Consider the following 22,668-nt stretch of genomic DNA (forward strand, 5'->3'; position numbering starts at 1 on the left):
TTAGAGTCCTTTCATGTACAGAATGGCACTTTAAACCCACAGAATTGTGTGTGACACTGTGAGTGCGTGGTGCTATCCTGTAGTGCAGTAGTGGGCAACCCGTGGGCCACATGCGGCCCATCAGGATAATCCGTTGGCGGGCCACAAGACAGTTTGTTTACATTGACCATCCTTAGGCACGGCCACCTGCAGCTCCCAGTGGCCGCAGTTCGCCGTTTCTGGCCAATGGGAGCCGCGGCCAGCACGTTCCTGAAGCCCGCGCCACTTCCCGCAGCTCCCATTGGCCGGGAACGGTGAACTGCGGCCACTGGGAGCTGCGGACGTGCCTGCGGACGGTCAATGTAAACAAACTGTCTCGCAGCCTGCCAGCAGATTACCCTGATGGGCCGCAGGTTGCCCACCACTGCTGTAGTGCGTGCCTGTGAGGAACAGGAACAGCGTAACCATTAGCACTTTGTATATGCAGTCAACCCAAGCATTGCTCTAGTCTATGCATAATAGCAGGTCACAGGTGTGAGATCATGAAACAACATGGAAACATCAGGAATCAACATCAGGAAACAACATGGGCTCTGTAGGAATGTTCTGAGAGATTCCTACTCTCCCCACTTTGCTGTCAGAGTGAGCTAACCCACAGCGGGGAGTCAGCTTGATGGGTAACTTCCTTTTCTCAAGTGAATTATGAACTGATTGCAAATGAGCTGTTTTTTCATTTCCATTTAATAGGTGTTTCCTCAGACAAGGATCTGAAATTGCTGGCAAATCCAGTACTTGGTGATTTCTTTGCATAGCACCTTCCACTTATTATCTCAATGGAGTGTGCATTAATTGTCTGATTGGCTGTAAGGGATTTGGGGCAAGAACAGTCTTGACCTTTGAGTCTTGCACAGAGCCAAGCACATATTAATATTGCTAAGAAGGAAGCTATCCTCAGAGCTTGACCTGAACTGCAAAATTCACACTGAAGTTTGAACCTCCTTAAGTTTGGGGAAGTTCAGCTCTAGAGTTTTGATTTGGATTTGATTCCAGCTGTAAGTTCTTATTTTATTCATAAGCATGAGCAAGAGAAGACAAAGGAAACTGGAGATCCTCTGCTTAGCAGGGAAGGAGAGCTAATAAAGGACAACATCAAGAAGGCTGAGGTATTTAATGCCTATTTTGCTTCAGTCTTCACTAAAAAGGTAAATTGTGACCAGATACTTAAGACATTTAACAGCAAGGGGGAAGGAATGCAAGTCAGAATAGGGAAAGAGCAAGTAAAAGAATATTTAGATAAGTTAGATGTATTCAAGTCATCAGGGTCTGATGAAATGCATTCTAGGGCACTTAAGGAATAAGCTGAAGCAATCTTGGAATTGTTAGCAATTATTTTTTGAGGACTCATGGAGGACATGTGAGGTCCCAGAGGACTAGAGAAGGGCAAATACAGTACCTATCTTTAAAAATTCTGGGTGTTACACTTTAAGAAAGATGTGGACAAATTGGAGAGAGTCCAGAGGAGAGCAACAACAATGATAAAAAGTTTAGTAAACCTGACCTATGAGGAAAAGGTTTAAAAAATGGGCATGTTTAGTCTTGACTGAGGAGGGGCCTGATGTGTCTTCAACTGCGTTAAGAGCTGTTATAAAGAGGATGGTGATCCGTTCTCTGTGTCACTGGAGGTAGGACAAGAAGTAATGGGCTTAATCTGCAGCAAGTGAGATTTAGGTTAGATATTAGGACAAAATTTCTAACTATGAGGGTAGTGAAGTACTGGAATAGACTTGCAAGGGTGGTTGTGGAATCCCCATCATTGGAGGTTTCTAAGAACAGGTTAGACAAACACCTGTCAGGGATGGTCTAGGTTTACTTGGTCCTGCTGCAGCACAGGGGGCTGAACCAGATGACCTCTCAAGGTCCATTGCAGCCCTGCAATTCTATGATTCTATGTATTTGCTTCAGAGTGCAGAGAGACCGTCACTGCCCCAAACGTTTTTCAGTTGCGGTTTGGACAAAGAACATGACGTGAGAGAGAGGTTACCGGAGGGAGGGGTTTAAAGATAAATCCTCTCTTGAAAGTCGTACAATAAATGTATAGTAGGATTTTTTGTCTGAAAATGATGTTTCTTCGGGCTGGAGTTGGAGAAGTGCTGCTGCTTGCGGCAAATTGTGATATGGGATGCTGCTGTTCTCACTGGTGCCTTTCCTACTCCAAGGGCAGTGTGTAAACATGGTTTAGCATTGTACCCTTCTCCAGGCCTTGCTGAGCTTGCCTAAGTTGTTTCCTCCACCCTTCCTGGGGCACTCGCTGAACAGCACAGCAAAATTTTTACAATGCTGTGTGTGAACTCTCCTCTTTGCCCCACTTTCTGGGGCTCCTCCGAGTGTCTCCCTCTCTCTTCTTGGATTAGTCTGTGGCACCTTGAACTAATAAGAGCGTAGGCCTTTGACACCTGTGTGAAGCTGTTCCTGAGCCCAGTGGTAAGAGCTGCCTTGGACAATGAGTCCTGTTCTAGACTCAGCTAGAGTCCTGTTCTAGACGCAGCTACCTGGTCTCTCCAATTCCTCTCCCTAGGCCTGATCCAACTCAAACTGAAGTAAATGGAGAGGCCCTTTGAGTACAATGGGCCCTGTATCCAGCCCTGTGTGAACAGGAGGAAGAGGCTACAGGTATCAGTAACACACCAAAATGTTTCCACTCTCACTAAAATCAGGCCACTCTCATGGTTTTAAGTCATTTTTTCCTGTAGGACTCCCTGCTTCCCTTCACCCCAGAATCTACAATCAAAGCCTTTACTCAGCATCAGGTGAGATGCTAATGGGTGTCTGATTCTGTGGATGCATAAGTGGCTGCAAGCGTCACCTTGTGCCGTATTTCCGACCCCTGGAACAAGCAGAACTATAGACGGTTTCTGACACTGCCCACGCTACAGTTCTTCGAGTGCTTGCTCATGTGTATTCCACAGTAGGTGTTCATGCTCGCCATGTGCACCGGTGCCGGAAGTTTTTCCCTTAGCAGTACCCGTAGGGGGAGCGCTGCTGCGACCCCTGGAGTGGCGCCTTTATAGCGTGCTATAAGGGGAACCGTGCACTCCCCTCACCCTCAGTTCCTTCTTGCCGCCAGTGAGGGTACATCGGAACTACTTGCTCCAGCTTCACTTCGCTGCAGCTCATCCCAGAACTCGTCATTCGTTGTTAGCGGTACCTGTGTGTGTTAGTTCAACAAGTTTCAGTTCAGTTAGTGTTCGGGCCAGGGCATGCCCTGTGCCCCAGGGTTTAAATCGTGTGACTCTTGCAGGCGTTGGATGCCCAGAAGTGACCTGCCCACCGACTGTCTCCGCTGCTTGGGTCAGTCCCACATTAGCGACCGCTGTAAGATCTGCAGGTCCTTCAAACCTAGAACCAACAAGGAAAGAGTCATTAGACTTCGGGCCCTTCTCATGGAGTCGGCACTGGCCCCAACCCCGGTGCGCCGAACGGATTCGGCACCGGGCACCTCGTCTTCGGTACGCAGTGATCCCCTGGCACCTTCTGGTGGCCGGCACCGCTCACCATCTCAGAAACAGAGAAAGGCCCTGTCTTCTCAGCGGTGTCAAGAGAAAGCAAGGGGAGAGGCTAGACCTGAATTGGGCAGCCCCAGTTCCCCCCTGGGCTCCAGAGCTCCGACTCATGTTGAGCGGAGCAGCCCGGTTGCGTCGACTCAGGTCTCTCTGGATGGCCTGAGACATTATGACTCTGCAGGTACCCGGGGCACCACCGGCGCCCAGGCCCCACTCTAGAGGCAAGCCGCCACTGGGCTCTAGGCAGTTGACCCCGACCCTGACCCGATGCAGATCCCGGTTAGGGGACTGCTCTCGGTCCCGCTCAGCGTCCTGTCAGGGCACAGTCTCCAGCCTCTGCTTTCATCACCCACTAGGTAGTCTGGTTGGGTACCGTTGGATCGGAGTTCCAGGCACTGCTCCACACTGAGCAGAGAGTATCAACAGGACACAGGCGCCGTACGCGCTCCTCTTCTCGTCGGAGCTACTGTAGCTGCTCCCGACGCGGGCTCCATCGCCGTTCGCACTTCAGCTCTCTCTCCTCGAGGCACCGTGCCCACGACTCCCGGTGGGGATCACCAGCTCCACTTCGTCACGGATCTAGGCGTCACAGTGTCTCGAAGTAGTGGCTCGAGGCAGCACCGTTCCTCGATGTTGGAGTCCTGATCCCGTGGCAGACGTCGTTCTCTGCACCATCAATCGTACCGCTCCCATGGTACTGATAGGTCGTTGGTAACCTTGACCCACCCGTGGCCCCCTATGTCCCAGCCCAGCCAACCCGACCAGCTGGTGCTGCTGGTTCCGCAGTACGGTCAGTGGCAAGGGCCCCCATGGCAGGGACAGTGGTGCCAGCAGACCCCCTGACCCCCCCCATGCATGCCCACCCAGGGGCTCGTTCGGTAGCAGGGATGTCGGAGGCTCCCTCCACCTCACTATCCAGGCCTCCAAGGGATAAGGACTCTAGAAGGCTGGACTCGTTTGGTAGGAAGCTTTATTAGTCATCCAGTTTCCAGCTCCAGGTGGCCAACCACCAAGCCCTCCTCAGCCGTTATGAGTTTAACTTGTGGGGGTCACTGCCCAAATTCAGACCCTCCCTTCCGGGGCATGAAAGGAAGGAATTTAAGGCACTCGTGGAGGAGGAGGATGCTGCTGTAAAGGCTGCTCTGCAGGCAGCGTCGGATGCAGGTGACACGGCTGCTCGGTCCATGGCCTCGGCGGTGTCCATGCTCAGAGCGTCGTGGCTACTGCTGTCCGGGCTCTCCACGGAGGCGCAGTCTGTGATGCAGGATCTTCCCTTCAATGGCAGGGACCTGTTCACGGAACAAACAGACGTGAAACTTCATGGCATGAAGGACTCGTGTACTACCCTGCAAACCCTCAGGCTTTATGTCCTGCCTGCCAAGGACAAGCCTAAGCTGCAGGCTCCCGCCCCGGCTCCCCAGCCAAGATATGAGCCCGCCTATAAGAGATCCAAGACCCAAAAGAGGCAACCTCAGAGGCAGTCTCGCTCTGCCCCGCAGCCTGGGCCCTCGAGGGGCAAGCAGCAGGGCAAGAGGCGTTTTTGACTGGTTGCAGGAGGGTACCTCCTGAGAGGACCCTACTACCAATAAAGTTTGCCTTCAGCAACCGCTTGTGTGCCTTCCTTGTGGAATGGTCCTGAATAACATCGGACCGTTGGGTCCTCAACACCATTTTCCAGGGCTACATGCTACAGTTTGTCTCATCCCTGCCCTCTCACTCCTCTCCCTGGGACGGCGGGGGGGACCCGTCACATATATCCCTGCTAGAGCAGGAAGTGGGTCGGCTCCTCAGCTTGGGAGCTGTGGAGAAAGTTCCAAGGGAGTTCTGGGGGAAAGGGTTTTACTCCCATTACTTCCTTATCCCGAAGGCGAAAGGGGGGCTCAGGCCTATCCTGGATTTGCAACACCTCAATTGGTTCATGGCCAAATGCCGGTTCCGCATGGTCTCTCTGGCATGTATCATACCCTCTCTGGACCCTGGTGACTGGTATGCAGCCCTGGACCTTCAGGATGCATACTTCCATATCCATATATTCGAGGGGCACAGACATTTCCTTCGTTTCTTGGTGGGACAGGACCACTACCAGTTTACGGTCCTCCCATTTGGTCTGTCCACTGCGCCAAGGGTATTCACAAAGTGTATGGCAGTCGTGGCGGCCTACCTCAGACGCTGTGGGGTCCAGATATTTCCCTACCTCAACGACTGGCGACTGAAGGGTAGCTCGTGGTCTTCGGTACGGGACCATGCGGAGCTGCTTTTGGCTACGTGTGCCGACCTAGGCCTCCTAGTAAACGAGGTCAAGTCGACATTGGTTCCAATGCAGCGCATAGAATTCATAGGCGCTCTCCTGGATGCCGCCAAGGCCACAGCCTCGCTTCCCCTGGGCAGGTTCCAGACCCTGAAGGGGCTCATAGCCTCAGTCGTGGAGTTCCCCATGATCACGGCCAGAGCATGCCTGCAGCTCCTGGGCCACATGGTGGCATGCACGTACGTGGTCCACCACGCCAGACTTTGGATGAGGCCCCTCCAACTCTGGCTGGCCTCAGAGTTCTCCCAGGCCTGGGACAGGCTGGACAAAGTCCTCACAGTACCGGTGCCGGTGATCACTTCGTTAAAATGGTGGTCCTGCCCCGTCAATATGCTCCAGGGGATTCCCTTCTGGGACCTGAACCCCTTGCTAGACCAATGGAACTCACAGATCCAAGGGATGTGGTCGGCCTCGGAGTTGTCCCTTCACATAAATGTCAGGGAACTCAGGGCAATACGCTTAGCCTGTGTGGCATTCAGCTCACAATTGCGCGGCAAGGTGGTCAGAGTACTCACAGACAACACCGCTGCGATGTTTTATATCAACAGGCGGGGCGAGGTCCTCGGCCCTCTGCCAGGAAGCCCTCAGGCTCTGGGAGTTTTGTATAGCCCACGACATCTCCCTGAAGGCTTTCCACCTGCCAGGCGTCAACAACACACAGGCCAATTGCTTGAGCAGGGTTTTCTCCTCCCAACACGAGTGGTCGCTCCACTCTGAGGTCGCTTACCAGCTCTTCCAAGCATGGGGTACTCCCCAAGTAGACCTGTTTGTGACCTGACACAACCAGCGTTGCCACCAGTTCTGTTCCAGAGGGGGGTGGGGAGGAACACAATCTCAGATGCCTTCCTCCTGCCATGGTCGGGTCAATTCCTCTATGCCTCTCTCCTTTTCCCCCTCATCGGCAAGGTCTTGGAGAAAGTGAAAATGGACAAGGCATGCGTCGTCCTGATCGCACCAGCTTGGTCCCGGCAGCATTGGTACGGGACCCTCCTGAGCTTGCTGGTGGCTCCTCCGTGGCCATTGCCACTCCGCCCGGACCTACTCTCCCAGGACCAGGGCTGCCTCCTCCACCCCAATCTGGACACCCTCCATTTGACACTGTGGCTGCTCAGTGGCTAGATGCAGAGAAGAGAAGGTGTTCGGAAGGGGTCAGGAGTGTTCTCCTAGAAAGTAGGAAGCCATCCACGAGCCTACCCGGCGAAGTGGTCCAGGTTCTCCAGGTGGGCGGGCAGGCGGGGTACTTCCCCAGGGTCTGCCCTGCTCCAACTTACCCTTGAGTACCTCCTTCACCTTAGAACTCAGGGTCTGGCACCTTCCTCCGTCAGGTTGCACCTGGCAGCTATATCAGCGTTCTATCCACCGGTCCAGGGCTGCTCGGTTTTCTCCCATGCCATGAACAGGCTAGACCGGTCCTTTCTGTTTGCTAGAACCCCGTTCCTCAGTAGGATCTAAACTTGGTGTTGTTCTGCCTCACGGTGCCCCCGTTTGAGCCCCTGACCACATGCTCCTGCTCTCACCTTTCATGGAAGGTAGCCTTCCTCATGGCTATCACATCAGTCCAGTGGGTTTCAGAGTTCAGGGCCCTGACCTGCGACCCCTCTCCCTCCCCCCCCCCCCACATGGTCTTTCACAAGGACAAGGTTCAGCTCCGCCCACACCCTGCATTCCTCCCTAAGGTGGTCTCCGCCTTCCATGTGAGCCAGGACATCTTCCTGCCTGTCCTCTGCACCAAACCTCATGCCTCTAACAAGGAATGCTGCCTCCATATGCTCGATGTGCACAGGGCACTGCCTTTTTATCTGGACCGGACTAAGCCGTTCCGCAGGTCTTCGCAACTATTTGTTGCTTCAGCTGAGCGCATGAAGGGTCAACAGATCTCCACCCAGAGGCTTTTCTGGTGGATTATATCGTGCATCCACTAACGCTACGACCTAGCAGGGGTTCCCTCACCACCTATTGTGAAGGTGCACTCGACAAGGGCTCAGGCCTTGTCTGCTGCCTTTGTGGCCCATGTCTCTATCCAGGACATCTGTCGAGCCGCTACCTGGTCCTCAGTTCACACGTTCACCTCGCACTATGCGATTGTCTCCCACGCCAGGGAAGACGCTGGTTTCGGTGGAGCTGTGCTTCAGCCAGGGAATCTGTGAACTCCTACCCACTTCCATCGGACATAGCTTGCAATCACCTACTGTGGAATACACGAGCAAGAACTCGAAGAGAAAGGACAGTTACCTGTTCCGTAAATGGCGTTCTTCAAGACATGTTGCTCATGTCTATTCCACATCCCGCCCTCCTTCCCCTCTGTCGGAGTTGGTCCGGCAAGAAGGAACCGAGGGTGGGGGGAGCGCAGGGCTCCCCTTATAGCGCGCTATAGAGGTACCACTCCAGGGGTCACAGCAGCGCTCCCCCTCCAGGTACTGCTAAGGGAAAAACTTCTGGCACCGGTGAACATGGTGAGCACGCGCAGCTACTATGGAATAGACATGAGCAACGTATCTCAAAGAACGCCAGTTATGGAACAAGTAACTGTCCTTTACCTAGGGCACTCACCCTCACTGTACCCGGACTGCCCGTGTAGCACAACCCAATGGGTTGCCCAGTCTAGTGTCACATCTGCTTGGTCTCTAATTTTTAAGGGGGGAAATCTTCCCCTGAGATCTTGGAGTGAAGGTTTTGGGGAGATGCATTGTACTACTCTGACAACAAATTCCTTTGGGCTCTGTAGTCGCTAATCTAGTGCTTCCCAGCTGAGCTGAAGCAAGTCCACGTAGGACAGCTGATCACAGAGCTTTGGGGTTTCACATCCATTTTCTGGGCCCTACAGTGCTCAGAAGCTGTTTGCATTTCCTGACACTGACAAGTTGAATCTGAAAGTGAAATGCCATCTGGGTCTTTTGTGTACAGTCATGTTTCCTCCCTAGTGAACCTGGACTTTGGATTACCATGTCATTCTCTGTCTCTTAGTTGGAGGAGTGGGGGAGCTGCTTCCCCTGAGTCTGTAGCAATGTCAGCTGGAATATAGGCAGGGGGAACTAGTGTGTGTTATGTTACGGAACTGTATGAAGATCTGCCTGTTGCCACAGCCATAATAGATGCAGATTCTAGGAAGCTGCTCCTCAAAAACCCAACCAAGTAATCCCCTGCATCAGACAGCAAACCTCCTGGATCAGGTTCTTTGGAAACCAGAGATTCCCCCTGTTTGTAAATTCTTGACTAAAGGAGTTTGAAAGTGATATCTTTCTCCCCCGTACTCCCCAAGAAGACATAAGTCAAGAGAGACAGCTAAATAGTCAAGACTGTCAAAAGTCACTAGTGATTTTGGATGGCTCAATTTTTGGGTGCCCAACTTGAAGCATTTTAAAGAGGCCTGATTTCCAGGAAGTGCTGAGCACCCACCCTCTAAAAATCAGGGCCCTTTATGGAGTGTCAAGTCATGCTCTCAAAATTATTAATCACTCTTGATAAATTTGGCCTTTGAATTTATTGGTATCCATTTGTTAAACTTTTTTTGGGGGGGCGGGGATTGTTGCAAAACAGGACTGGAGACAGGACAGCAAGGCACTGGATTATTCTACCGCACAGTACATTCAGGTTAAACATGGGGCCACTCTTTCTTTTTCCATGTATGGAACATCTTGTTGACTTGTCCATACTAATACATTATTTCCTACCTGAGGGAAGTGGGTGTGTTAGCTCTTAGGAGGTTTATAATTATACTGCATTTGTATTTGGGAAAAGTCCAATGGAAACATTTAAAATGAAAGCTCATGTTTCAGAAAAGCTGCCAAATGTGGCAATGACTGGTCTGGAAACATGAACACAGCGTCCGGTGTGAGTTCTGTGAAGTCTAGTCTCTGTGTTCATGCCTCAAACCCCTCTGCTTGTTCAGTCTGTGGTGAATGATTCTGACTCTAGAAAGGCGGACAGGTCCAGCTTGAATAATTCTGCTGACCAACTGGCTGGAGTTTGGTTCTCTTGATAGGGAATTACTACATACTCTGAACTGTAGAGAAGCTGACCAGGCCTCTGTGAGCTTAATTGCAGTAGGCTGCTCTGCTCATATCCCCCTAAAAACATTCTCTCTCCTAACATAGGAGCTTTGGATTATCCAGATTGTTTCAGCATTCAGATGTTCACATTATGAGGGAAGCATACCAGGTTTTTCCTGTAGCTGTTCCTTTAGAAAGCATTCCAGATATCTCTAGTATTTCTGTATGGATCTGGGCCAGATATTCTTTCCCAGATATACTATGATCTGATGGTAACCTAAGCCGGAGGGCATGGCTGCTAGGAATGGTGGAATGTTGGCCTAGCTCTTCTGGCAAAATCTCCCTTCTGGTTCTGATAAGTGTCCTGGGGGCTGTAAGTCACCAGAGTTAGGCAAGGAGGACCTTAGCTTCACACTTTCTCCGGGTCTGGTGGTCTCCTGCTCAGTGACTGTGGACAAGTGACGATATGGAATAGAATCCCTCACACCTTTCCAGCCCAGAACTTCCAAGAGACCCTTGGTCACAACAGATAACTGTTCTGGGTAAATGTGCAAGAGAACCCATAGCTGTCAAGACTAAAATAGAGTGTGTGCCTGGAGTTAAAGCAGGCTTGAGAGAGAGAGGATTTGTCAAAACTTTTTTTTTTTTTTTTTTTCAAATATGGGATGGTCTCCCAAATGGCCCAGTGACTAAAGCATATCACGGGAGTTTAGGAGACCTGGGTTCTGTTCCCAGCTAAGTCACCTGCTATGACCTCAAGTCGCTTGCTGTACTTTTTGGTGCCTCAGTTTACCCATCTATAAAATGAGGATAATGATGCCTAGCCATCTTTTGAATCTCTGAGGTGTGTATATGAAAAATGTAGTATTTAGTGGCCTGAATTTCAAAGGTTGTGGGTAACTGTAGCTACCTTTTTGAAGTGAATGGGAGCTGGGGTGCTCAATATCACTATATTTCAAGCCAATAACTGTAATATTATCCAGACTGCAGTAGTCCATTGAAACAATGTGGAACTCATTGTCTAGGGATGTGAAGGCCAAAACTATAACAGGGTTCAAAAAAGAACAAGATAAGTTCATGGAGGATAGGTCCATCAATTGTTGTTAGCCAAGATGATCAGGGATGCAACCCCCTGCTCTGTGTCACTCTACCTTCCGGTTGCCAGAAGTGGTGAATGGGCGATGGGATGGATCACTCGGCGGTTGTCTGTTCTGTTCATTTCTTCGGAAACCCCTGGCATTGGCCACTGTCAGAAGACAGGATACTGGGTAGATGGACCTTTGGTCTGACCCAGTATGGCTGCTTTTATGTTCTTAATGTTGCAAAGCAGCACAGGTGCAAATGCACAGAATAATTGCCTCTGCCCACACTCCACCTATCTTTTACGTCCTGGCTTCTAGGCTGCGGGTGGCCTGTCTCTGTTCCTTCCTCTTTCCCTCCCTTTCCTTAAGCTGGGATCAAATCCTTTTCTTTGGGATCATTAGCCCTAGACGGGTGCTTGACAAAGTGTGATGGCCTTGTAGGCACTATTATTAGTTTGCCTATGTGTTCTTTTATCAGTGGCAGGCTCAGAAAGGGGGGGACCACATAAACACCAGTGTCACTCCATTTATTAAAATAACTGCCTCAATATTGTAGTGCTTCATTAAACCACCAGCTGCATCTGTGAGACTTAAATAAAAGATATATGCACCTCTACTGTGATCTAGGGCCCTGAATAGGACTATTCTTTAATTCCGCTCCCGCTATTATGGCTGCAGGTCGTATGGGACCTGTGGGATCCCAGACCCACTGCAGGCTCTTCAGAGTCCCACTCAGGGCTCTACCTTGATCCTTTCTCCCTGAAAAGTCTGAGTTGCCCCGGCTGCAAAGGATGCTGCTCTTTCCACATTCAAAAGGAGCCCTGTGAAGTGAATGTAAGCAAAATATCATACTTGAGCCAAGATTTGAAAAAAGGGTACCTAAAATTAGGCACATACATCCACATTTAGGCATCTAGAAGAGGAATTTTCAAAAATGCCAAAGTGACTTAGGAGCTTGTGGTCTTTACATAAATTTGAATTTTCTTGTGGGGGTGGGGAATAAGTCTGATATTTTGCTCCTGATTATTTTGGGCCATTGTAGCACCTCTTGAACATGGGACAGGGACTGCTTCTGACAGCCAAAGCAGCATGGCACTCCAGTGCCTTGGTGACGTGAGTCCTCTTGGGATGGATGGCGTTGAGTTTGCTGATGTTGGCATGCATGTGTGTATATATCAGGAGTAGTCCCTGATGTTAGTTAGAAGTCCCTGGAATAAAGAACCTGTTAGCTCTACAGTGTTGTTGCTCACTCCAAATTCGGGCATATAACACTTTTGGCAATGAAGATGGCTATGCTCCCACTTACTTTTCTCCTCTCCTCCGCAATCTGTCTTGCCCTGATGGCTGAGCCTATGGTAGTGGTTATGTAAACCACTTTTCGTATGTTTGAAGATTGTTTCTGGGTCCAGTGAGTAGGGCTACAGAGAGATGGAGTCTGTTCTTGGCTTTGCCGCTGAACTTCTAGGTGACTTTGGGCAAGTCACTTCCCGTGTTTCCCCCATTTATTAAATGGGGGTGATACTTCCCTTTCCTCCTAAAGCACTTTGAGTGCTAGATAAGAGCTAAGTTTCATTCTTGTTAAAGATGGCGACATCCCTGTTGCCAGGCAGCGAGCTCAGCTGTGACCCTGACTGGCAATGGAAGACCAAGGTACATTTCATGCACTTACCCTAAGTCATCAGGAAGGGGATGTCAACACTACGAAATTAGGTCGAATTTATAGAAGTCAGTTTTTTAGAAATCGTTTTTATATAGTCAATTGTGTGTGTCCCCACACAAAATGCTTTAAGTGCGTTAACTCGGCAGAGTGTTTCCACAGTACCGAGGCTAGCGTCGACTTCTGGAGTGTTGCACTGTGGGTAGCTATCCCACAGTTCCCGCAGTCTCTGCCACCCATTGGAATTCTGGGTTGAGATCCCAATGCAAAAAACATTGTCGCGGGTGGTTCTGGGTACATGTTGTCAGGCCCTTCCTCCCTCCATGAAAGCAACGGCAGACAATCGTTTCGTGCCTTTTTTCCTGAGTTACGTGTGCAGATGCCATACCATAGCAAGCATGGAGCCCGCTCAGATCACTTTGGCAATTAGGAGCACATTAAACACCATGCGCATTATCCAGCAGTATATGCAGCACCAGAACCTGGCAAAGTGAAACCGGGAGAATAGGCGACGTCACCGCGGTGACGAGAGTGATGAGGACATGGACACAGACTTCTCTCAAAGCACGGGCCCTGGCAATGTGGGCATCATGGTACTAATGGGACAGGTTCATGCAGTGGAACGCTGATTCTGGGCCCGGGAAACAAGCACAGACTGGTGAGACCACATAGTGTTGCAGGTCTGGGACGATTCCCAGTGGCTGCGAAACTTTTGCATGCATAAGGCCACTTTCATGGAACTTTGTGACTTGCTTTCCCCTGCCCTGAAGCGCATGAATACCAAAATGAGAGCAGCCCTCACACTTGAGAAGCGAGTGGCAATAGCCCTGTGGAAGCTTGCAACGCAAGACCGCTACCAGTCAGTCGGGAAACAATTTGGAGTGGGCAAATCTACTGTGGGGGCTGTTGTGATGCAAGTAGACAATGCAATCAAAGATCTGCTGATATCAAGGGTAGTGACCCTGGGAAATGCGCAGGTCATAGTGGATGGCTTTGCTGCAATGGGATTCCCTAACTGTGGTGGGGCCATAGACGGAACCCATATCCCTATCTTGGCACCGGAGCACCAAGCCGGCGAGTGCATAACCCGCAAGGGGTACTCTTCAATAGTGCTGCAAGCTCTGGTGGATCACAAGGGATATTTCACCAACATCAGCGTGGGATGGCAGGGAAAGGTAAATGACGTTCGCATCTTTAGGAACTCTGGTCTGTTTCAAAAGCTGCAGAAAGGGACTTTATTCCCAGAAAAGAAAATAACCGTTGGGGATGTTGAAATGCCTGTAGTTATCCTTGGGGACCCAGCCTACCCCTTAATGCCATGGCTCATGAAGCCATACACAGGCAGCCTGGACAGTAGTCAGGAGCTGTTCAATTACAGGCCGAGCAAGTGCAGAATGGTGGTAGAATGTGCATTTGGACATTTAAAAGTGCACTGGCGCAGTTTACTGACTTGGTTAGACCTCAGCGAAACCAATATTCCCATTGTTACTACTGCTTGCTGTGTGCTTCACAATATCTGTGAGAGTAAGGGGTGGGAGGTTTATGGCGGGGTGGGAGGTTGAGGCAAATCGCCTGGCCACTGGTTACGCGCCGCGAGACACCAGGGTGGTTAGAAGAGCACAGAAGGGTGCGGTGCGCATCAGAGAAGCTTTGAAAACCAGTTTCATGACTGGCCAGGCTACGGTGTGAAAGTTCTGTTTGTTTCTCCTTGATGAAACCCGCCACTCCTTGGTTCACTCTACTTCCCTGTAAGCTAACCACCCTCCTCCTCGCCCTTCAATCACCGCTTGCAGAGGCAATAAAGTTATTGTTGCTTCACATTCATGCATTCTTTATTAATTCATCACACAAATAGGGGGATAACTGCCAAGGTAGCCCGGGAGGGGTGGTGGAGGAGAGAAGGACAAGGCCACACAGCACTTTAAAAGTTTAAAACTTTATTGAATGCCAGCCTTCTGTTGCTTGTGCAATCCTCTGGGGTAGAGTGGCTGGGTGGCCAGAGGCCCCCCCCCCACCGTGTTCTTGGGCGTCTGGGAGAGGAGGCTATGGAACTTGGGGAGGAGGGCGGTTGGTTACACAGGGGCTGTAGCGGCAGTCTGTGCTCCAGCTGCCTTTCCTGCAGCATATTAGTTTGATCCTCCAGCAGCCTCAGCATTGAATCCTGCCTCCTCTCATCACGCTGCTGCCACCTTTCAGCTTCAGCCCTGTCTTCAGCCCACCACTTACTCTCTTCAGCCCGCCACCTCTCCTCCCAGTCATTTTGTGGTTTCCTGCACTCTGACATTGTCTGCCTCCACGCATTCGTCTGTGCTCTGTCAGTGTGGGAGGACAGCATGAGCTCAGAGAACATTTCATCGCGAGTGCATTTTTTTCGCCTTCTAATCTTCACTGGCCTCTGGGAAGGAGAAGATCCCGTGATGCTTGAAACACATGCAGCTGGTGGAGGAAAAGAAAGGGACAGTGGTATTTAAAAAGTCACATTTTATGGAACAATGGGTACACTCTTTCACGGTAAACCTTGCTGTTAACATTACATACATAGCACATGTGCTTTCGTTACAAGGTCGCATTTTGCTTCCCCGCACCGTGTGGCTAGCCCCTCCCTGTGGCTAACAGTGGGGAACATTTCTGTTCAGCCACAGACAAACAGCCCAGCAGGAACAGGCACCTCTGAATGTCCCCTTAAGAAAAGCACCCTATTTCAACCAGGTGACCATGGATGATATCACTCTCCTGAGGATAACACAGAGAGATAAAGAACGAATGTTGTTTGAACGCCAGCAAACATACACTGAAATGCTTTGTTCTACAATAATTCCCGAGTATGTGCTACTGGCCTGGAGTGGTGAAGTGTCCTACCATGGTGGATGGAATAAGGCTGCCCTCCCCAGAAACCTTTTGCAAAGGCTTTGGGAGTACATCCAGGAGAGCCGCGAATGCCAGGGCAAATTAATCATTAAACATGCTTGTTTTTAAACCATGTATACTATTTTAAAAGGTACACTCACCAGAGGTCCCTTCTCCGCCTGGCGGGTCTGGGAAGCAGCTTTGGGTGGGTTTGGGGGGTACTGGGTCCAGGTCCAGGGTGAGAAACAGTTCCTGGCTGTCGGGAAAACCGGTTTCTCCGCTTGCTTGCTGTGAGCTATCTACAACCTCATCATCATCTTCCTTGTCCCCAAAACCTGCTTCCCTGTTGCCTCCATCTCCATTGAAGGAGTCAAACAACACGGCTGTGGTAGTGGTGGCTGAACCCCCTAAAATAGCATGCAGCTCATCATAGTCGCGGCATGTTTGGGGCTCTGACCCGGAGCGGCCGTTTGCCTCTCTGGTTTTCTGGTAGGCTTGCCTCAAAGTTTCACACGGCACTGCTTCGGGTCCCTGTTATGGCCTCTGTCCTTCATGCCCTGGGAGATTTTGACAAATGTTTTGGCATTTCGAAAACTGGAACGTAGTTCTCATAGCACAGATTCCTTTCCCCGTACAGCGATCAGATCCTGTACCTCCCGTTCGGTCCATGCTGAAGCTCTTTTGCGTTTCTGGGACTCCATCATGGTCCCCTCTGCTGATGAGCTTTGCATGGTCACCTCTGCTGATGAGCTCTGCACTCACCTGCAGCTTGCCCTGCTGGCCAAACAGGAAATTGAAATTCAAAAGTTCGTGGGCCTTTTCCTGTCTACCTGGCCAGTGCATCTGAGTTGAGAGTGCTGTCCAGAGCAGTCACAATGGAGCACTCTGGGATAGCTCCCGGAGGCCAATACCGTCTAATTACAACCACAGTACCCCAAATTCGACCTGGCAAGGCCAATTTCAGCGCTAATCCCCTTGTCAGGGGTGAAGTAAGGAAATCGATTTTTAAGAGCCCTTTAAGTTGAAAAAAGGGCTTCGTCTTGTGGATGGGTCCAGGGTTAAATTGATTTATCGCTGGTAAATTCGACCTCAACTCCTAGTGTAGACCAGGGCTTAGAGGCTATTACAGTTTCAGTTCTAGAGAACTTCTTCATGCCAAAGTGAAAGCAGCTGTAGAAAGATAAGCATCTTGACAGTGCACAAAAAAGCAGCAATGTTGCTGACTGATAGGTTGTTTCTATCCAGGGGATTATTTCTCTGTTTGTATGTGTTTCTATCTCAGATGTTCCCTCTACAAACTGCTCTAAATTATCCATACCCTGCATGTGTGAGTGACTACTGCTGGAAAGTATAGTTGTTTGGCTAGAAAAAGAACCTGGTATGGCTGAGACTAAAATAATTGCTGACAAGATTGAAGATCATACACGGCCAATTAATTCTCTAAAAGTGCAATCTGCAGACCTGCATAGGAGGAGTGGGTGAAATGCTGGTGAATGGATCTACAGCTCATGAGACAGATTCTGTGCTGAGCGTTTTAAGAGATGCAGCACAGAAGGTGTGGCCCTGGAGTAGAGTAGATGAAAGTGGCTTTGTGTATGACTTTTTAACCATCTAAATTCTGGGCTGCTGCAAAGCACCTGGGGAAATACTTTAATTGAGGGCAAGCTTCCCCAGGGCTGCTTATGGCAGCTGAGAACTTCTGTAACTCTCAGCATTGTGCTACTTTCCTTATGTTTTGCTGGGGCTGCAAGGGGAGCAGCATGGGCCACTTACAACCTTTCATTTGCAGCTCTTTCACACTATCGATGTACTATCAGAGCCCAAGACAGAACTGGCCCCCATGTACCTCATAAGCACAATATACAGCAGCCACCTCCCTTATGATTTAATTGTGTCTCGACTGCACGTGTCCAGTTTCACAGCAGAGTTCATTACACAAATGAGGTTCTCTGTGTGGTTAGGCAATACAGTTGGCCACAGTTCTTATTCCTGAATTGGTGTGTGTGATGTTACTGTGTAGATAACTGTGGTTCACCTCACCCTCTTCATTACTACTTTGCTGTGTTGCCACAAGCCACTGGATTTAGAGCCTAAACTGCTCCACACTTGTACAAAGGAAATAATCTTCTGCACTTCAAAATGCACTGGGGAGTTCTTAAAAGTGCCAACACTGCATGGAGCTGCTGAAAAACAGGAGACTTGGTTCTAGTCTCTAAGGTGCCACAAGTACTCCTTTTCTTTTTGCAATGGACCTTGCATCTTTCAAAAACAACGGGTTGTTGCTGGATGCATTTCTTCCTCAGTCTTATGCAGGGATCATATTTATTTAACACACACACTCACTGAAGTTTCTATGGCACTGAGTCAGGCCACAGGGCTGGGTAACTGCATAGGAGGTGGGGAATAAAATAATGCTGGGGATGTGGCCTTTGTGCAGCAGAGATTGATAATTGTGTTTGTGATGGAAGCTGTCCCACAGGGGTTACAAGCTAAGACCAACTGTTTGAGTGGCTTGATGGGAGTGTAATAAGGCAACTCTGGCAGCCATCTGTTGCCTGGAGGAGGTAAGTATCACTGTCTTGGATGTCTAGAGCTCCTATATCACAAGGTCCCATCACCTGAGGTTCGCTAGGTTCTTACAAGTATTGTAGCCATCAGCAAGGTTGTGTTAGATACCTTTACTATCTTGAATCTGCACGTAGTGCTTTCCAGGGGATCATGGCTAGATTTTGAAAGGCCAGTCTGGGATCCAGTGTTGTTTGGGTGAACATAGGGCCTGATCCTTTTCCCGCAGATGCTAACTGCAAAACTCCCATTGACTTAAATGATGCAGCATTCAGTCGTTATTGTGCAGAGACAGCCCAGCACAACATGAAGAAATTGCCAGACTTGTGCCTAAAGATTTAGGCAAGGCTGGTTTGCAAGTGATTTTTTTTCCAACTGCTGCTCTAGACAGAGGCATGTCTTTTGAAGTATGTGAGGCCTGATCTGCACCAGATTGTAGCAGTCACTCACAGTCCACATCAGCAAAAATATGTCTACCTTCTAGCCTTTTCTGGGACTTATGTGCTGTTGTTACAGAGTTTATTCCCAAATGGTGCCACGGTTGTGAGCCATAATTACCTGGTAACTAGCTTTCTTTGGACAATGCTACTCAGTCTCATTTTGAAGAACTGATTGCTAAGCAGTTTTAGAACCATCTCTCTGTTTTCTGTTTGTACAGCAGCCAGCACAACAGGGTCCTCGTCTGTGACTGGGGCTGCTAGGCACTACAGGAAAAACAGAAGCCTAGCACTTCCCTTGTTCTACAGTTTCCTTGCACTGCCAACTGAAGATGCTTCAGACTGTGGGCTAGGAGCAGAGCTCATGCAGATCCTGGAATGTATGTCTGAAAGAACAGCGATATGTTTTTGCAAGGATGCTAACTGAGGCTGAATGGATATGCTTCATTTTTATACGCTGGGAGTCTAGCAGTGGGGCTTCAAAGCGAAATGGCTCCAGATACCAACCTGCAGTCACAGGCAGCACTAGACAAGCTGCTCTTAACTGAACTGAAACCTGGTTTATGGCTCCCAATTCTGCATTTAAATTAACGAGATGAGTTTTTAAGTGGAGTGGCTTATTGTTATATTAAGTATTAAGTGTTTTTTCTTAGGCTACCTTTACATGCCAAGCTAGGAGTGCAGTTCCCAGCTTGCATACGCATACTCACGCTAGGTCTCATCATCCATAGTAGTGCAACCATGGTAGCATGGGCAGCGGCCATGGCAGCACCACTGAGCTTTCTGGAGCAAGTATCCACAGGGTCCCGGCAAGGTTGCCCTTGGCATGACTGAGCAGTGTTGCCACTGCCCATGCTACCACGGCTACACTACTGTTTATACTCACGCTTGCTCTCATCTAATGACCGCAGTACGTGTACGCGAGCTGGAGATTACAGCCCTGGGATATGATGAGTCATGTCCAAACAATGTCAGAGCTGCTATGCAATTATATTATTCCTGTCCCTCAGGGTGAAATTCATACAGAAGGTGAAGTTTGTTTATCTAGAACAATAATTCTTCCAACGTTTCAAATGGTTCCTTAGGCATTTAAATAAGCTGGAGTATAAGGTGTATGTCGTGGTGGGGGAAACATGGTGATGAGAGTTAGCTGGCTGTCGCTGGAACATATTAAGAGTATGTGTTTATACTAGTGAGACTCTTCAGATTACAAGCCTGTTTTTTGAAATACCTGGAATAAAGCAGTTATTTAGTTCTTTCCTAGCTACATTATGTAAGACATGGGAGGTAATTGTCCTGCTCTCCTCAGTGCTGGTGAGGCCTCAGCTGGAGTACTGTGTCCAGTTCTGACTGCCACACTTTAAGAAAGATGTGGCAAAATTGGAGAAAGTCCAGAGGAGAGCAACAGAAATGATGATGGGTTTAGAAAACCGGACATCTGAAGAAAGGCTGAAAGAATTGAACATGTTTAGTTTAGAGAAGAGGAGGCTGAGAGGGGGGATATAAGTCTTCATATACCTAAATGGTTGTTATAAAGAGGATGGTGATCAATTGTCCACCAAGGGTAGGATAAGTAGTAATCAGCGTAATTTGTAGCAAGGGAGATTTAGATTAGCTATTAGGAAACCCTTTCTAACTATAAGGGTGGTTAAGCACTGGAATAGGCTTCCAAGGGAGGTTGTGGAATTCCCATCATTGGAGGGTTTTACGAATAGGTTGGACAAACACCTGTCAGGGATGGTCTAGGTTTACTTGATCTTACCCCATCCAAGGTGGGATGGACTAGATGACCTCTTGAGGTCCTTTCCAGCCCTATATTTCTATGCTTGTATAACCATGCACTAGCAAGCTTCTCAGGGAGCAGGGATCGCAGCAGAGTTACAGATATTAGCCTTTATGTTTTCCTGAATGTATTATTTTTATTAATATATAAGAACACATATGAAGATAAATGTGACACTCATGGTTTTAAAACACATCATTTGGATTACCCTTTTGCTTTTCCCCCCACAATTCAACTCCACTATGGTTTTAACTGTTTCCACTATCTTGCAGAACAGCAGATGTAGAAATTCCTTGATACCACTTGAAAGCTGAGATTCTCCCTCTGATGGAGGGTGGTTTTTATGTGTGAACAGGAATCAAGTTACAGGCAACACCTGAGTAAGAGGCCAGGTTACTTCTGCAGTGAAGACAAGCCTTATGGTGAATAGGCAGTCACACAGGACTACCTTTCCATATTCTTAGCTTAATCCCCTTCTCTCCCCCCCCCACCCCCACCCAAAACAACCATATCATGATGGTACAGTGTACATTTAAAGTTGAGAGACTGTTTAGGGACATTAATTATAGCGTGGCACTGTTAACTTTAGCCCTTTAGTAGTGGGGTGGGCCATCATTCCTTCACTTAAAAAAAGATGTGTTCTTATCTCAAGTTAGCTAACACGAAGTAAAATCCTCATGAAAATTATGCAGTTTGTAGTTTCCACATGAATTAGTGAGTCAAGTTAAAGACTATGGGGGAGCCCAGGGTTTACCTCCACCTGCTAGCTTGTGTGAAAACTACAAACTGCCTTGTCTTCATTAGGATTTTACCTCATATTAACAACATGCTTTTTTGTACTGAAGACAAGGCCTAAGAAAAGGGTGATCAAACAACCTGTTCCAGGGTCTCGAAAATAGAATTAGGGTGTCCCTAGAATAGCTCACTTCTCACCCTGTCCCGGGTTTAGCCAGGGTTCCCTCAAAACAGCCTACTTATTAACCAACCTGTTTTCCTAAGGTCTGGGTCTCCAGGATGGCTAAGGAAATACCTGAAGGACATGGATACAACCTTCTGATAAATAATTGGCACAAAACAGTGTTCTTTCCAAAACCCAGCATCTTTTTACTGGTGCAAGTCAAAGAGCACCCCAAACCGTATTGCCTTGCGGTTTTGAAATGTTCCCAAGTGGCTGCACCCTGTTTCCAATGGCCAGTCTGCTGCAGGTTGCTGACAGCAATTGATAACGGTTCTTTAGTTTTACATATAAACATTTTCTCCACAATCAACACACATACATTCATCTTTATTCTCACACACACACTCTCTCTCTCTCTCTTATCCTATGCCATGACTCTAACTTTGAGTGACAAGCTTATTTTGTCTGCTGACTTTGCTCTATTGACAGGATTCCCTCTGGCGGTGGTGGTGCTGCTTCTTTCTCTGCTTTGTCGTCAGCTGTCTACTGAGACATAGTGACTTTTATACTGTCCTGTCAGAACTTTTTAGACACTTCTGTTAATATCTTCCTGTCAGATCTTTCTTGGGTGCATGCCAACTGCCAATCATTCCAAACCGTTAGTTCTGTTTTTAGCCTGCAATTGTTGTTTACCTCATAGTTATGATCTGCTGACCTTTCCCCTACTTTGGTTTTCCCACCAATTTTATTTTTAGTCTGTGTGACGTGCAGCTTTCACTTAATCATGGAGTGACCCTTATTTAAAATGGAAGCCAGAGGTACAAAATGGAGTCTGGGGAGTTTTCTTTGGTTTCAGGAGGAGAATAGAAAGGAGGTCCTTTTGCCTCCTCCATGACACAGCTGGTCTGGCACATTTACATCACATATGTTGTGGGTCACTGACTGAGACAGAGTGTTGAACTAGATGGACCAACGGTCTGATGCAGAGTCACAAATTTTATCCGAGACCTAACTGGTTAACGTGTGGCTGTTAGATGGAACCAAGTAAATTCTGAGAAATCATGGCTAAAAGAACTGCTGCCCAAGTATTTGTATGTGGGGTTGGTTGAAATCACAAACCTGTAAAAACCCTCCAAAAAGCTGGGAAATACCTTTTCTTTCCTGAACAATTTGTGTCTCCTTGTGGTTTGCTTCTGAGTTTGTAAGTTTCTGCTTTTGTTCACTTCCTCTTTTCCACCTCCACTCTGAGTCATTTTAATGCAGAGTTTTGTTCACTACCTTAAACTGCTCCAACAGGGGCCAGGACAGATGTGAGTGTGTGTTATGGAGTGGGGCAAAGTTTAAAGCTAGTGCTGGTCAGTGATGACTGGAAGATCATATCAGAAGTGTCCTGGTGCCGCCAGTCCATTCTGGGTGTCCACGTTGCAAAACAAACACAAACAAACACCACCACCACAGCTGGCACACTCAGAACAGAGACCAAGAGTTAGTGGAGTTGGAGACAAAACTCCTATCTCCCCTTACAGCTGGGCCCAGCCAGGTCAGGTTTGGTGTACATCGGCT

The 22,668-nt window shown here is 48.7% G+C and overlaps 2 protein-coding genes across 4 annotated transcripts in view; one reads left to right on the plus strand and one right to left on the minus strand.

Annotated features, from left to right (window-relative positions):
• The window catches only part of BID (BH3 interacting domain death agonist), a 37,181-nt gene that overhangs the window by 4,823 nt on the left and 9,690 nt on the right, over nt 1-22,668 (plus strand). The window lies entirely within an intron of this gene.
• BCL2L13 (BCL2 like 13) overlaps nt 4,493-22,668 on the minus strand; it is a 114,418-nt gene continuing 96,242 nt past the window's right edge. Inside the window, exon 8 of one of the 2 annotated variants that reach the window (XM_048828259.2) lies at nt 4,493-4,828. In XM_048828259.2, coding sequence (XP_048684216.1) covers nt 4,760-4,828 — 69 coding nt within the window. In that variant the 3' untranslated portion in view covers nt 4,493-4,759. Of the gene's footprint in view, nt 4,829-14,495; nt 15,012-22,668 lie in introns of those variants that run through there. The other variant, XM_048828268.2, reaches the window with a different exon arrangement.

This window comes from Caretta caretta, chromosome 1 (assembly GCF_965140235.1).
Source record: "Caretta caretta isolate rCarCar2 chromosome 1, rCarCar1.hap1, whole genome shotgun sequence".
In the NCBI taxonomy this organism is placed as follows: domain Eukaryota; kingdom Metazoa; phylum Chordata; order Testudines; family Cheloniidae; genus Caretta; species Caretta caretta.